This window comes from Leptodactylus fuscus, chromosome 4, assembly GCF_031893055.1.
Source record: "Leptodactylus fuscus isolate aLepFus1 chromosome 4, aLepFus1.hap2, whole genome shotgun sequence".
Lineage (NCBI taxonomy): Eukaryota > Metazoa > Chordata > Amphibia > Anura > Leptodactylidae > Leptodactylus > Leptodactylus fuscus.
The window spans coordinates 118,093,736-118,109,456 of NC_134268.1; the positions used below are offsets into that span (position 1 = coordinate 118,093,736).

At 39.2% G+C, this 15,721-nt stretch overlaps 1 protein-coding gene across 1 annotated transcript in view; it reads right to left on the reverse strand.

The window, feature by feature from the left end:
* Positions 1-15,721, reverse strand: part of MYO10 (myosin X) — a 206,429-nt gene that overhangs the window by 15,894 nt on the left and 174,814 nt on the right. The window contains exons 21-28 of the mRNA XM_075270986.1: positions 15,354-15,468; positions 14,126-14,232; positions 12,303-12,608; positions 11,810-11,849; positions 9,623-10,495; positions 8,099-8,222; positions 2,547-2,790; positions 1,132-1,227 (exon numbers count right to left, since the gene is read on the reverse strand). Coding sequence (XP_075127087.1) covers positions 1,132-1,227; positions 2,547-2,790; positions 8,099-8,222; positions 9,623-10,495; positions 11,810-11,849; positions 12,303-12,608; positions 14,126-14,232; positions 15,354-15,468 — 1,905 coding nt within the window. The remainder of the gene's footprint in view (positions 1-1,131; positions 1,228-2,546; positions 2,791-8,098; positions 8,223-9,622; positions 10,496-11,809; positions 11,850-12,302; positions 12,609-14,125; positions 14,233-15,353; positions 15,469-15,721) is intronic.

Genomic DNA, 15,721 nt, shown 5'->3' on the forward strand with positions numbered 1-15,721 from the left:
AAGCATGTAAAGCACACATATTAATCCTTCAGAAGAGTATTCACACCTTTACATAGGTTGTACAACCAAGATGCCAATCAACACTGGCTAAAATATAAATAATATGTGTAGTTGACATCCATTTTCAAATGTACTGTATATTGCTCTATATATGTTCCCACAACAGTGGTAATTAAGTTCGTATTAGATACATCCTGTAGTAACTTGGTGTGCAAAGGACAAGTATGCACAGACCATTTGTTCAGACCTGAGCCACGCTGCCAATATGTATGGCGTGTGACCAATAAGGGCATAGACTGGTTGCGGCAGCTACATTTTGGCCACTCGTAATCAAAGACCTTGGTGACCACTGGAGTGTCTGCACCAGGTTGGCAGGGGACTGAAGCTGTAAGTAATGCTTCTTATTTTCTCAAGAACTCGATAACCCTTTGAGGCCAGGGACCCCACATTGCAAAAGGTCTGAGTTTTACATTACTGCAAAGTGGATGGGATTCTGGCTAATCCCATCTACACATTGCAAAAAAAAAATCCACAGCAGTAATGCTGCGATTTCAAAAACACAAGCTTTGAGGGGGCCACACGGTGGCTCAGTGGTTAGCACTGCAGCCTTGCAGCGCTGGAGTCCTGGTGTTGAAATCCCGCCAAGGGCAAAAAACCATCTGCAAGGAGTTTGTATGTTCTCCCCGTGTTTGCATGGATTTCCATCCCATATTCCAAAGACATACTGATAGGGAAAAATGTACATTGTGGGCTCTATGTGGGGCTCACAATCTACATTTAAAAAAAAAAAAACAAAACACAAGCTTTGTGGACTTTCTGTGAAAAATGCTGCGAAAAAAATATACTTTCTATGTGTCGCCTTAGGTTGATGTCACATATTGCAAAACAGCGGATTTTTTTCAGATCTTGCTGCATGTTTTATGAGCCTAAGCCAGATGTGGATTTATCAGTAGAGAGAGGTATAAGAGCTTCCTATATATCTCCCATTCCTTTTAAAGCCATTCTTGGCTTTGGCTCATAAATATGCCACAAAAAAACAGCTTTTCTGCAGTGGATGGCCTCAGCCTCAAAGTCATGAATTATTACACATGTGGTGAAAGTCTTAACCAAACTTTGACAAAGTTGTCCTACCTTGCGTCTTCAGGGGACTCTGCTATTAAGTGGTATGTTCGATTCTCCAACACTATGTCAATTCCATTCTCTTTGCCTGTGTTGTCGATGATCTCCCTGTAATGAGTAGTGCATAAAACAACTTTAATTTCATAATAATATAGGTTTTGAAAATGAGATAAAACGTATTGCGTCTGCGCGACACAGCAAACAATTGAATGCATCTGGGTAACAGAAAACACCAAAAACTTCAATGTCAAACAAGCATCGGTGTATTGTAGGGCACATAATGCTGAGCCCCATGATACCTGTAGATAGTCCAACAGATGTAAAATTTCCATGAAAAAAACATTCTTATTAATATGTGATTGAGACTCATGAGCAATGGGGTCATGATTGAACCTCCAAGGGCACCAGCTGGGAAACACCAGACACAGATGCAGGCATTCAACAAGCAGCATCATAGCTGTAGGACAGGAAGAGACTGTCAATCAAGTGTACTGGGTAAGGCTGAGCCCTTGGAGACACCCCCCCCATTATACTTAAGCCTCACTGGCAAATTTATAAAAATTGTTTTTTCAAGCAAATGATCCATCCATTGGAATAGCTAAAGGTATAATGGTGCTAGGCATAATGTACAGCGTCAGCACCCCGAATGAAATGAATAAAGCTGTGATTGTGCTGTCTGACCACACAGATCAGGGGATGAAGGTACGCTGTTCTTCTGATCAGTGGAGGTCTGATTTGTGGAAATACCACTCTAATGGATTTTAATACGACTGATATTTAAAAGGAGATAACTTGATGGACAGGTGTTGACTTCATAAGAGCAGAGTATATATGTGTAAGGGGGGGGGGGGGGGGGGGCAGTTGGAAGGAATAGCTGCCAGAACAACAAGTACTTAGCCTACAACTATCTAAGGTGTATAGCCACCTTAATACTGTATGGGTCAAAAGAGGTAAGAGCCCATATATAACTTTGCTAAATGTAATATTACAGCTGGGTACAGGTACTTGAGTGTGAAACACAGCTTACGCTGGGTTCACACTAGCGCCCGCACTCTGTTTTCAGGTTTCCGTCTTCTGCATGCAGAAAACAGAAACCTGTCATGCTGAGTCCGGCCGTGAGCACCGGTGAGCGTTTTATGCGCTCGGCGGCGAAACCGTTTTTTTCAAACCGGACACAGAGTACTGCATGTCCGACTCTGTGTCCGGTTTTAAAAAAACGGTTTTACGGAGGAGAGCATAAAACGCTCACCGGCGCTCACGGTCGGACACCTTTCAAACCCATTCAAATGAATGGGTTTGAAAGAGTCCTGCAGCTTTCTGTCTCCTGCTCTGTTTTGTGCAGGAAACGGAAACCTGTATGAACGGAAACCGGGCACAGATGTGAACGAGCCCTTACAATGCAATGATTCTTGGAGGGAGGAACTTACTTTGCTTCCCGGAGTTCTATGGTTCCTTTTAGTTTCTCCTCACTGTCACTTTCAAAGTACATTAGCTTGGATTGCCGGAGAACAAACCAACGCTTCTTCCAGTTTCTTCTAGACAGAGTAGATGACCCTCCACCTTTTTTATAAAGCCAGCCTTGCTTCAAAGCTTCTTGCTTAGACCTGAACCACAGGAAAGTCTCATCTTTTAAGACACACCAACGCTTCTTCCATGTATTCATCATCCCACCTACCAAAAGAGCAATGAAAGACCTGATCATGAAATGCTCAGTTAAGGCAGAAAAGCTAGCCAAAGGCAAAAAATCTTCCAGAGAAATAAATGGCAAGCAGAACAGAGTTGTTTGGAGCAGATTGAGGAAAAAACACCTCAAAATTTGCTTCGAAAAATATCAGTGTAAACATACACTTATTGGTGTTCAATGGACCCCATATCACATTTGATGTGTTGGAAGCTGCACATCTATTATGTATGGTCACCTCAAAAATCTGAAAACTCCTTCATTGCATTTTATCCCAAAGTCTAATCAACTTAAAGGGATTGAACAAAAAGAAAAAAAACATGGCTGCTTTCATCCAGAATGTTTGCTTTGCTACTCCTGGGCTGACAGACGGCACCCTTCATTTATCATGATATAATTCAGCATTCTGTGTTTCTACAATTTATTTTACACAATATTATATATTTACACCAGAAAACTGAGGACCCCTTTTTGTAAAGTAATCAGGGTGGCGTAAAAAAGTCATTTGCACAAAAAAATTTATAGTTGTGACTTTTCTGCAACAGTTTTCTGGCATAGAGGACAATAATTCTCCCCCATTGGGCTTAACTGCAGTGACACATTTAGAATTCTCAGTGTTCGTCTTTGGCCACAGTGTGTGTGTGTGTGTGTGTGTGTGTGTGTGTGTGTGTGTGTATATATATATATATAAAGACTGCACAAGCAAAAAGAGAGTGCCAGCCAAGGGTATAGGCTAATCCCAAAAATATTAAAGTAAAAAATAGGCGTCTCTCCATAACAAAGTAGTGAAAAATTGTAAAATTGTGAGAGTTATGTCCCATACACCCCTACGTTTCAGCTCAATGCACTTAAGCCTTTTTTAAGCTTGACATGTAACATACTTATTACCCTAAAGGCAGACATGGTTTATCCCATCTGGTTACATTGACGTCAATGACAGTACTATGCAGTGTTTGCTCTCCTAATTCTATATCCACATTACAGTACCTACAGTCCTATGAAAAAGTTTGGGCACCCCTATTAATCTTAATCATTTTTAGTTCTAAATATTTTGGTGTTTATAACAGCCATTTCAGTTTAATATATCTAATAACTGATGGACACAGTAATATTTCAGGATTGAAATGAGGTTTATTGTACTAACAGAAAATGTGCAATATGCATTAAACCAAAATTTGACCGGTGCAAAAGTATGGACACCTCAACAGAAAAGTGACATTAATATTTAGTAGATCCTCCTTTTGCAAAGATAACAGCCTCTAGTCGCTTCCTGTAGCTTTTAATCAGTTCCTGGATCCTGGATAAAGGTATTTTGGACAAACAATTCAAGTTCAGTTAAGTTAGATGGTCGCCGAGCATGGACAGCCCGCTTCAAATCATCCCACAGATGTTCAATGATATTCAGGTCTGGGGACTGGGATGGCCATTCCAGAACATTGTACTTGTTCCTCTGCATGAATGCCTGAGGATTTGGAGCGGTGTTTTGGATCATTGTCTTGCTGAAATATCCATCCCCGGCGTAACTTCAACTTCGTCACTGATTCTTGAACATTATTCTCAAGAATCTGCTGATACTGAGTGGAATCCATGCGACCCTCAACTTTAACAAGATTCCCGATGCCGGCATTGGCCACACAGCCCCAAAGCATGATGGAACCTCCACCAAATTTTACAGTGGGTAGCATGTGTTTTTCTTGGAATGCTGTTTCTTTTTGGACGCCATGCATAACGCCTTTTTTTTATAACCAAACAACTCAATTTTTGTTTCCAAAATGAAGCTGCCTTGTCCAAATGTGCTTTTTCATACCTCAGGCAACTCTATTTGTGGCGTACGTGCAGAAACGGCTTCTTTCTCATCACTCTCCCATACAGCTTCTATTTGTGCAAAGTGCGCTGTATAGTTGACCGATGCACAGTGACACCATCTGCAGCAAGATGATGCTGCAGCTCTTTGGAGGTGGTCTGTGGATTGTCCTTGACTGTTCTCTCCATTCTTCTTCTCTGCCTTTCTGATATTTTTCTTGGCCTGCCACTTCTGGGCTTAACAAGAACTGTCCCTGTGGTCTTCCATTTCCTTACTATGTTCCTCACAGTGGAAACTGACAGGTTAAATCTCTGAGACAACTTTTTGTATCCTTCCCCTGAACAACTATGTTGAACAATCTTTGTTTTCAGATCATTTGAGAGTTGTTTTGAGTAGCCCATGATGCCACTCTTCAGAGGAGATTCAAATAGGAGATCAACTTGCAATTGGCCACCTTAAATACCTTTTCTTATGATTGGATACATCTGGCTATGAAGTTCAAAGCTCACTGAGGTTACAAAACCAATTTTGTGCTTCAGTAAGTCAGTAAAAAGTAGTTAGGAGTATTCAAATCAATAAAATGATAAGAGTGCCCATACTTTTGCACCGGTCAAATTTTGGTTTAATGCATATTGCACATTTTCTGTTAGTACAATAAACCTCATTTCAATCCTGAAATATTACTGTGTCCATCAGTTATTAGATATATCAAACTGAAATGGCTGTTGCAAACACCAAAATATTTAGAACAAAAAATGATTAAGATTAATAGGGGTGCCCAAACTTTTTCATAGGACTGTATATTATTTACAAGAGTCTTTTGTTCTGTACATGGGTCTGTGTCTCTGGTAATCCTCTAATGTCTGACATGTCACATGTATATGCTAATTGGAAGGCTCTGAATATAATCTACATGTTTTGGGTTTTTTTTAAATGCGTTGGAAATGCATTGTGTTTTTCCCACTGCACTTTTCACAGAAAGTCCGCAGAGTTTTCCTCTGCAAACTTTCTGCTTCTATTACACCTATACAGAAAACGCCAGTGTTTCTATAGGCATAATTGACATGCTGTGATTTTCACAGTTGAAGTGTACCTACTATAAAAATGAAAGACCTTTACAGTCTTTGTAGATGGTAAAAGTGTATCACATATTTGTTTTTCCCAATGACTGCAGTCACACTAGTGTAGGGTGACTGTTCGGGACTCTGTACCCATTCCGCAGGACTTTTCTCTCCGCAGAGAAACAGAAACCCAAATGCTAGTGTGAACCTATCGTAAATGAAAAAACTGTGGAATGCATATTTAACACTGAATAAAACAAAGTTTGTGAAATTCTAAAAAAAACTGCCTGCTGGGGCAAAATGACCAGCAGTCAAAAATATAAGGTTGGCTTTTACACGGGACAGTACAACTTACATGTCGAAGGAATGAAAGTTTGCTATTCCTGGTCCTAACAGACACTGCTACAGACTATTCTAAAAACAGAGTTACTATGTCTTTAAAACCATAAATAAACAATGACGTTTAATATATAGTGAAGCCCTCAGCTTGTCCTCATTGTGATTTCACTTTATGCACGTTTGTCTCATCAGCTCCTATCACAGTAACAAGCATGTCTTCCATGTCCTGCAGAACTCAAACAAAGGCAGCAGAGAACAAAGCGCTGAATATATTTACTTAAATAGTCATCTGCAGCCTAACATGAAAGCAGAGCTCTCATAAATTCTGTTATAGGACCGGTCGGAAAAAAGTCTGGGTCATTTAGGGGGAGAACCCATGTAAAAATTGTTATTAAGAAATATCATTTAGGCTAAGGCCCTACCTAGTGGGCTGCAGGTAAAAGCAATACGAGAAACATACATTGTGGTTTTTTCCCTGCAGCACGTTTCAAAGAAAGTCTGCAGAGCTTTCCTCTGCAGACTTTCTGCTTCTATTATACCTACAACAAACTGCCGGCATTTCTGTAGGTATAATTGACATGCTGGGATTTTCAAAACTTAGGCTGGGGCCCTACGTGGTGTAAACGCCGCAGAAAAAAACAGTCCAGCAAAATGGATAAGATTCACTAGAATTGCAGAAAAATACGCTTTCAGGTTAACCTGAAATCTGCTGTTTACTGCAGCCTGTATACTGCAGATACATAATATTGGCATGCTAGATAACAATATGTATTTATTACCGCAACCAGCATTATTCATTACTATGATGACTGTACTCCACATACATGGTCCATTAATCCGAGCATCAGTCTGTAGCTTCATTACATAGTAACACAGTTTGCACTGCAGATCATACATCATCATCAAAGTATATTATATAGTCATACATATATAGTCACACAGTTGTACCACCACCAAAATCACTGCTAAACTACTTACTGTATATGCTGTTGTAGAGGCAGTTAGTGGCACAGTGAACATACCTTTGGGTCAATGCACAAAGAGTTTTTTGGCGAGGATTTTGGAGAGGAAAAAATCAGCTTCAGGAATTAGGAAATGGGTTTTTTTAGCAGTTTTTGGAGCATTTTTTGAGGCATTTTTAGGGCTCGTTCACACATGGGGCGGGTTTTGACACCGAGAGAGACGCGGCGAGCCACGTCACTCTCGGGTCAAAACCCGCCTGCCACGACCATTGCGGTCGCGGCTTTCTCCTCCGCAGTCGGCTCAAATGAATGAGACGTCACTGGAGGGTGCTGCCGCAGCTGCCGATATCGGTAAATAGAAAGCTAGTGGTCTCCATAGACCACCATCGAAAGGGGCGGATTATGACGTGGATTCTGCTGTCAAAATCCGCCCCTTTAGCCCCGTGTGAACTAGCCCTTAGTTTTTGTTTTTTTTCCCTCCAGCACAGTGTATGGACCTTGAAAAAACCACTAGCGGTTTTTGAAGCATTTTTTGCAAAAACCGCATCAAAAACAACTAGTGGTTTTTCTGTCTCCCATTGACTCACGTTGCTTTTTTCAGGCGGAATCCGCCTGAAGAAAGGTCATGTCACTTTTTTTTCCACTAGCGGAAAAAAATCTGCTAGCGGAAAAATAAAAGCTAGTGGAATACATAGAACTCTATGGTGAGGCGTTTTTTGAAGGTGGATTCTGATGCGGATTCAGCGTCAAAATCCTCGCCAAAAAAACTCTGTGCATTGACCCTTTCAGTGTCAAATTGAAATCTTGCAGCTAAAAAGTATTACATTTTAATTAATATGCAAATGAGTTGCTTGTTTGGTGCACCCAGGGTGTGGCCATGATGTCAGGACATCCATTTTCACTTGAGGTTACCATCATAAATGTTGACAGGTCCTAATGTGAGACAACCATGGGTGACAACAGGTGCCTCAGGTACATGGGATAGTTCATCTGCATGTGGGTTAGATATTGAATTTCTCAGCAGCGAGATTACACTTTGATATAAAACAGTATGTTCACAGTATGTACAGTAGCATACTAGTGGTTTTGAAAAGATTTTGGGTCTAGTACACTCCCTTTAAGAGTAGTTTACCTTTCATGTGAAGAAAACTGTGGAAATAGGGCAGTGTAACACAACTGTAAACAGAATCCCGTCTGTAGGAAAGTTCATCATCCGTGTCAAACCTTGAATCAAAGTCTTCTTCACTGTCTTCAAACTGCAGACATATAAACACAGCATTAAGAAAACTCGAAAGGCTTCCTAGAGGTTAAATCCCCCATGAGCATTTTACCAAGAACAACTGGTCCCAAGTGTTCTATGGGTGTCATTGGTGTCATGAGTGTAAATAATAGAAATATTAATAACAAAGTTATATGGTGATCATATAATATTTCCCAGCACACCTGGCCCACTACAGATCAATAATCACAAAAAGGGGTATTCTCTCAATGTACAAATAAAACCTAACTTTTATTAGGACTGTTAAAATTTTTACGGAAGCCACTCAAGCCCCCCAATGCACATAAAACATAGCTATTACCCAATCTCCCTAACAGTTTGGATTCTAGGGTATACAGGGTTATACAGTGATACTGCCTAATCCGTATTAGGGCTATTACAAGAATGCTTAAAAACCCTAGATCTAGGTACATGGGAAGAATATGCAAATCTGTCTCCCAAGATGTAAACAGGGAGACAGTGCCTCTGTTATGCCGCCCTCTATAGCAAGCAACCCTGAACAACATGCCCGACTTCCCAAAAGCCTTTGCTGCATGATGCGAGGTTATAACCAAATCAGTTTCTCAGCTACGGACGGCACCGTTTCTGTCTCTTTGGACGTCATCAGCGCAGCATAGAGAGAACTGATTTGGTTTAAGTGAAAGGCTGTGAGACCAGATTGTGGGGATAGCGTCACTCCTTAGGGAGAGACCACCTTCTCAGGTGTGTGGAGACTTATAGCCATAGTTGGTCCACTGCAAAGGAACATGGGAAGAATATGAAAATCTGTCTCCCAAGATGTAAACAGGGAGACAGTGCCTCTGTTTGCTGCCCTCTATAGCAAGCAACCCTGAACAACATGCCCGACTTCCCAGAAGCCTTTGCTGCATGATGCGAGGTTATAACCAAATCAAGTTTCTCAGCTACGGACCGTAGCTAAAAGTAAGCCAACTAATAGCTGGTATAAATTTTGACTAAGCAGTTTGACTAAGCATCTTACACCATAATAAATCTGACTAACTGGTCTTATCTTCCACTGTACTTTAACTATTAGTAATGTGGGCCATAGTATTAGAAAAAGACACTTAGAGAAGAGCCCTACAATTTCTCTCTGCACAGTTTAGATTGATGGACAGGTCTCTCCCAATTTGGGCAGTGGGAGATACCAGTCACTTAAGCTAAGCCTTGACTTCCTGTAAAAGTGTCAATTAGATATATCTTCCCATCATGTTTGCCAAACAATTGCACAAATTGCCGAGGTGTAAATATAGTCTCACAATTGACACGGCAGGCAATTGAGCAAGTTGTAGAAAATGTATAAAATCTATTTTCTATAAAACTACTCAAATATAAATACAACTGCAGAGAAGACATTATATTTGTTAAGAAGAAGCTTACTGATGACTGAGCTCCTTCTGAGCTAAATCTGTAGGCCGAAGAACTGTTATATGTTCCAATGGAGCACTGATAATCTGGAGACCACTGGCTGCTGTGAGAATTAGAGAATGTCACACTGCTTCCGGACGTAATTGCCCCATCCTGATAATCATCATGGTCATAGTCATAATCTCCATCAGGAATGATGAAATTTTCAAGATCCTGAAGGTAATCTGGTTGCTCTTCTACCCCGACCATTTTTTTTGGTGTGTTTGTGTCTTGTCCAGGAGGAAGCAATGTATTATTTGGCCCCACTTCAGTTGCTGGTCCAAGAGTATAATTCATATAAGGATCTTCTTCTGAAGAGTCATCACTGGTTCTAATACCACTTGTTCTTTGGTCAGAGTGACCATGTTCGCTTGGATTTGGGGAATCCTTAAATGCATCGTCATCTGCTTCGAAGCCCTCATCGACCTCCTCTTCAGGATATGGCTGACTAAAGTTAAAATTGGGTTTGTTACCACTGGCAAGGCATTTGAGTTCTTCTGGAAATACATCACTTACAGATAGGGACATTTCAATATTCTTAACACATTCATCAATCTCATCAAAGTTCAGAGACTCAAGAAATTCTTGGGCTGCTTTACAGGCTTCTTCCTCTAGACGTCTCAGCTCTTCATCACGGAGCTGTTGTAAACGCTGTAAAGATGCTTCTGTTAAGGATAATTCTTGTTTTTCCTTAATGCGTTGCAAGTCATCAATTTCTTTCTCTAATCTAAGAATTTCTTCCACCTGTTTGTTTTCTTTCTGTTTTTCGATGTCTTGATTTTCTTTATCCACCTTTTCAGTTTCCAACATGGCAGCAAGCTCTTCCTGTTTTTTTGCTTCTTCAGCCTACAGTTGAGTACACAGAAACATTAGACTCAATTTGGATCGCTAAAGGCTAATGTTAAATACTCTTATTTTTGTAAAGCAATGCTCAGACAATTAGTATATAATGCACTATTATATCCTATAATAATAACTTCCTTTACATAACGATAAGAAGAAATCCACATTAGTTGAACAAACACAGCTTTGATAGAAATATGAAACAGACCGCAAGACAGAACATGAGAACTACCAACCCTGGAACAAATGCTTGCAGGTAAACAAGGCACAGGTCAGCACATAACAAGATAAAACTAGATCTTACCAACACAGGACTATATCATTCAGAACTATACTAACATTTTCACGGATATCTAATGTAGGGAGACTGGAAAAAGTTCAGTACAACCTGTATATGTTTGCATTTACATTCCTGTTGTCTCTATGCTTAGGAGTTCAGCAGACAGTCGTATCTACTGATTCTTAGCTATATTATCTCAGGACACACATATCAAGAAAGCTTTCAATAGCCGATGGGACTGCCCAGTGAACTCCTAAGCAAATACTAACCAATAAATAGAAAAGTATGTAAGTTATTTAACTATACAGTGAATACACAAATTTAACATAAAGCTTTCTTTATCTGATTACTATTGGTCAAATACAGTTATAATAATGCAATAAAATGATGTGCTGTGCTTCTAGGAATAGCAGGGAGACCCTCCAGCACATGCAATATGTAGTAATAAGAGGGCATATTCTCTTTTCTATATTCTTACCATCATTAATCTCAATCACTTATTTTTATTATGCCTGTTTAGTGAATGAAGCAAATAATAGTTAATAGGCTATGTTACTTTGTGCTTTTTTTTTCCTGTTGCTTGGAAATGTATCACATATCATATTAAAGGTCAAGCCAGGATTATATTCGGCTGAAGATTCAAAGTGCCAAGTATAGGTTTTTGCTACAGTGTCTGTATAAGAAAGTATAGTAAATCTGATGTCTGTAAATGTATATCTGGGCTTTGAGCAGATATATGTGTCCGGCCACCACTAATAAAGCTAAAAGCGATTCAAGACTATCATGTTATATATTAGCAGAGTTTCTGCGAATCACCTTGTTATATTTGTAAGCTATATGTACGTGTCTGTATGGTGCTTGTTATATACAGAATAAGTATAATTCATAATAAATATACCAGTACAAATGCTTTTCCTTAATCTCTTTACATTTTTGATGTTTGACATTGTTATTTATATCAAAATTTCTTGCATCTCAGAAACACAACATGCTCTAAATTGAGAAAAGCGGAGGTATTTGTTTTAGTTACTGCTTACCTGCTTGGCTAGTATTTCTGCCTCGTGTCTTTGTCTTTCCCTGTAAGAGGAATCTCAAGATTAGTAGATGCAGTTTTTTCAGTGTTACACCAGACGCATACAGAATGATCTTTCATTGATTTTACCACTAGTCCTATGCAAAGAAGCAGATTCTTGTGGTCACTGCATGTACAGATTAAAGGATATATGAAATTACTTCAATTCTGCTATTTAACTATATCTAGGTACAGTTACACATTTAAGATCATTTAGCAATGAGCATCTACAATGTCATGATATGAAACACTTGGGACAAGTAATAAGGATATTCACCGACTTTCTAGAATTATGCCTATCATATATTCACCGACATGTTGGGCACATTTCAGTATCACAGTTATTCTATAATAATGTGTAACAAGTAGCAGCAGATTAGATGTAACTGCCATACAATAGTAACTATAGACATGTGAGATTATTTTCTGGATATTCCTAGGCATTGTCCATTCCGTACCTTTCTTCTGCTTCTTTCCTTAGCCTTTCTTCCTCTTCCTTTTTTTTCCTTTCCTCTTCTTTCTTCAGACGCTCTTCCTCCTCTTTCCTCCTTCTCTCTTCTTCCTCCCTTCTTCTTCTCTCTTCTTCTTCTTTCTGCTTCTGCTCTCGGAGCTGCCTGTATGTGCGCCGGGCTATTTGCCCACGCAGCTGCTTCTGGAAGGTCACAGCTGCTTTTTTAAGACGTAAAAACTTGGTCCTCCACAGGAAAGCCCGATAGTTCTTCTGTATTACAACAATGCAGTGAAGAACCTTTCTGTACTGCTTTCTATAGAAAAAAAAGGAGAGAAGCATGTAATGAAAATCACAAGAAATAAGAATGAATCCATCCTATTTATGCATACTGTTTACAGCAAGTGTCAAGGCGTCACAACTGTAATATAAATTACATCCACAGTAGGAAGTCTTCAAGCTCCATGGGCCGTCCGAATCTTGGCTAATCTGATGTTAAACTCAGCCATATCTTTATTTCTCCGGACATGAATGTGTTTTGCAAGAGAGAGAATGAGCTGTGATATATGCCATGCTTACAGAAAAAGTAATTACTCCCAGCAGGATGCTGTTCTTGGTGACATATTGGCCTATATGTACAGCCAGGGCTCATATGCACATGAAAAGGGATTACCTCATTATGCAAACAGCTATTGAACAGGCTACTATTGACTTTGAGGAGACACAAAAGTAAACAGATGCCTGCTATTGGTCTGGATTTAATACATAATGTATGTCATTTTGTTAACCATTGGTTTTAGAGGAATCAGGACAGTATTTTCTGATACTAATATTGCTCATGATATGGTAATACAATGTAAATAATATATGTGTGAGGGTGGATATTCAGAAACAATCTTGAGAGTAACCGATATTGTTTCAGAGAAGATAAGTCAAATGCTTCTTTCTTAAAATTTCACTACCACTGATGTCAATAGGTTACCAGATAGGGATGTAGCGAACCTTTCATGCATGTCATTATTATTTGCCCTAAATGAAATCTACTGTATTTAAGACACTTCAATTAAAGATGTTTTCCATCTAATAAAAATCAAACACATTTCACGCTTTGCCAGGATCACAGGTTAGTTGTGTTCCCCGTTGCTGCCTGATACCATTGCAGTAGACGTATTTTATCAACATCATCTCACTGCGAAAAGTCAGGAAGGATAGACAGTTGGATAGACACTTTTTAACATATAAAGCTAACACATAACAATTCTTATGCAGCAGAAAATCCCAATAAATATGTAATGATGACTTTAGCACAATTTAGCGTGATGTCCAGATGAGACAGACCTGGATTCACATAGAACTGCAGGTACATTTCCATTACACCGGACTAAAGAGATTATAGATTTTTTAGAGAGATGATCTGATCGCCTATACAAAGTCAGCTCCAGAGTGTAGCTGGTGTCCAAGGAAATGTTTTCACACAGCAACACATCACCTTTGGTTCCTGAAAATGGACAATCATTTAGTGTGCCCTAATCCACCTTTCCTTATCAAGCTCAAGTGTTTTCACTTTTATAAGGAAAAGCAGAAAAACTTACCATTTTTTTGGATTTAGAAAATATATAAAAAAAAAGCAAACAACAATAATCCCCTACCTCCCCCGCACGTCGCTGCCTTTCCTGCCCCACCTTGTTTCATTGCTGCAGGCAGCCAGCACCCTTTGGTGATCTATATTTGGCAATCTACATTTCTAAATGCTTAATGTATTTTTAAAACAAAATTTCAAGAAAAGTTACATAAAATATTAATTTAACTCCAACAATGTGTCCTTTAACTTACCTTGCCACAAAGCCCATGATGTGTGTCTGTATTATCAAGGCTGCCTTGTACACCTCTACTTCTCGCTGCTTCTCCAATTTGTGTTCCAAAGACTCGCGCAGAAAGACCTAAGCAAGCATAAAATATATTGACATTTGATTTATAAGCATTTTGTTCTTTTGTTTATCTTTTTTACCAGTTATAGTATTGTGAGTACATAGACTGAGCGGGTACTCTTTGAATGGCATCATGTGATACCACAGGGCTCCTGCAATCTCTGCGACAATAGAGATGTATGAGCACTCTCATTGATACCTGCTGATCACCAGGGGTTTCTGAAGCCCACCTGTCACAGGAATAGCTTCAATTTAAAAGAAAAGGTTGTAGAGATGAGACAACCATGGTAAAGTTGGATTTTGCTTTCAGACCTGCACCTTGATCAATTTGAAACCATCTTTAAGTGTACAAGACATAATTTCTGTGCAACATATAAGAGACACACTCAAGGTGTACAGCACCTACTTGGACTCTCACTCACAAATGAAGTCATCATTTCCACCTAAAATTCTCACACTGCATTGCAGGGAATGACCACAAATACAATTCCATTATAAAATTCATTGTAGTTCTAAAACCTGTCTGAATCCACTTTGAATGGATTCAGATTGATTCCACCTCATCATTTGGTATTATAAATGCAATTATTATAGTTAACAACTGTCATATATGGTCTGGATGTATCACATGGAAAATCATTACATATAAGACCAAACTAAGCCTAAAAGTTGGCTAATGCATAGAAAGAAAACACAGCTATGTTCTATGAATATAATCTATACCTGCTATATGCATTTGTCTTGCTTTATAACCTTCAGGATGCAATGTGATTTGTGTCTCCTGAGCTATGTCACTATGTAAACCTTCATACAATGAGAGGATCTGTTCATTGCTGACATAGAGTGACACATAGATCTGCTATATACACAAGAGATTATTATCTTAAGCATAATCATAAAGTGCACCTTTATACTGTGACATTGATGTATCATATGAAATAATGGAAATAGGTAAAACCAGTTCAGTAGGCTTTCTGTTTTACAGTGCACAGAAATTTTGCACTACATTGTAAATGTATGCACCATAGCAGTCAGCCATTGATTGAACCTCCTATACAACCCTGTTATACATTACTGTCACACTCATAACTTGCTACTGTTCTTCCCTAGAAATACCAAGGGTAGAGAATTACCTTGGTTTTCCCAAGCTGCCATTCGGTATCTGTTGTGTCATGAAGATGGAGTAAAGTCTCGCACTTGCCTTTCACATCATCAGGAAGGGTCAGATTTCTCATTAAAACTTTATATCTGGAAAATGTAAAAAAGTGTACACCAATAACGGATATAAATGTATCTACCTATAGCAGAACATATGTACAAGAAAATACCCAAGTCATCTTGTATTATTTTACAGTCAGGGGCAAGAAGCGAAAAGACCATTGACCTCTATGGGCAGCAGATGTCTAGTGCACAGCAATCACATATCCACCGATCATCTCTTCAGCTGTTCCTTTTGGCAGCCAGCAGCAGCATTTTCCCACCAAGAAGACCATATATGTCT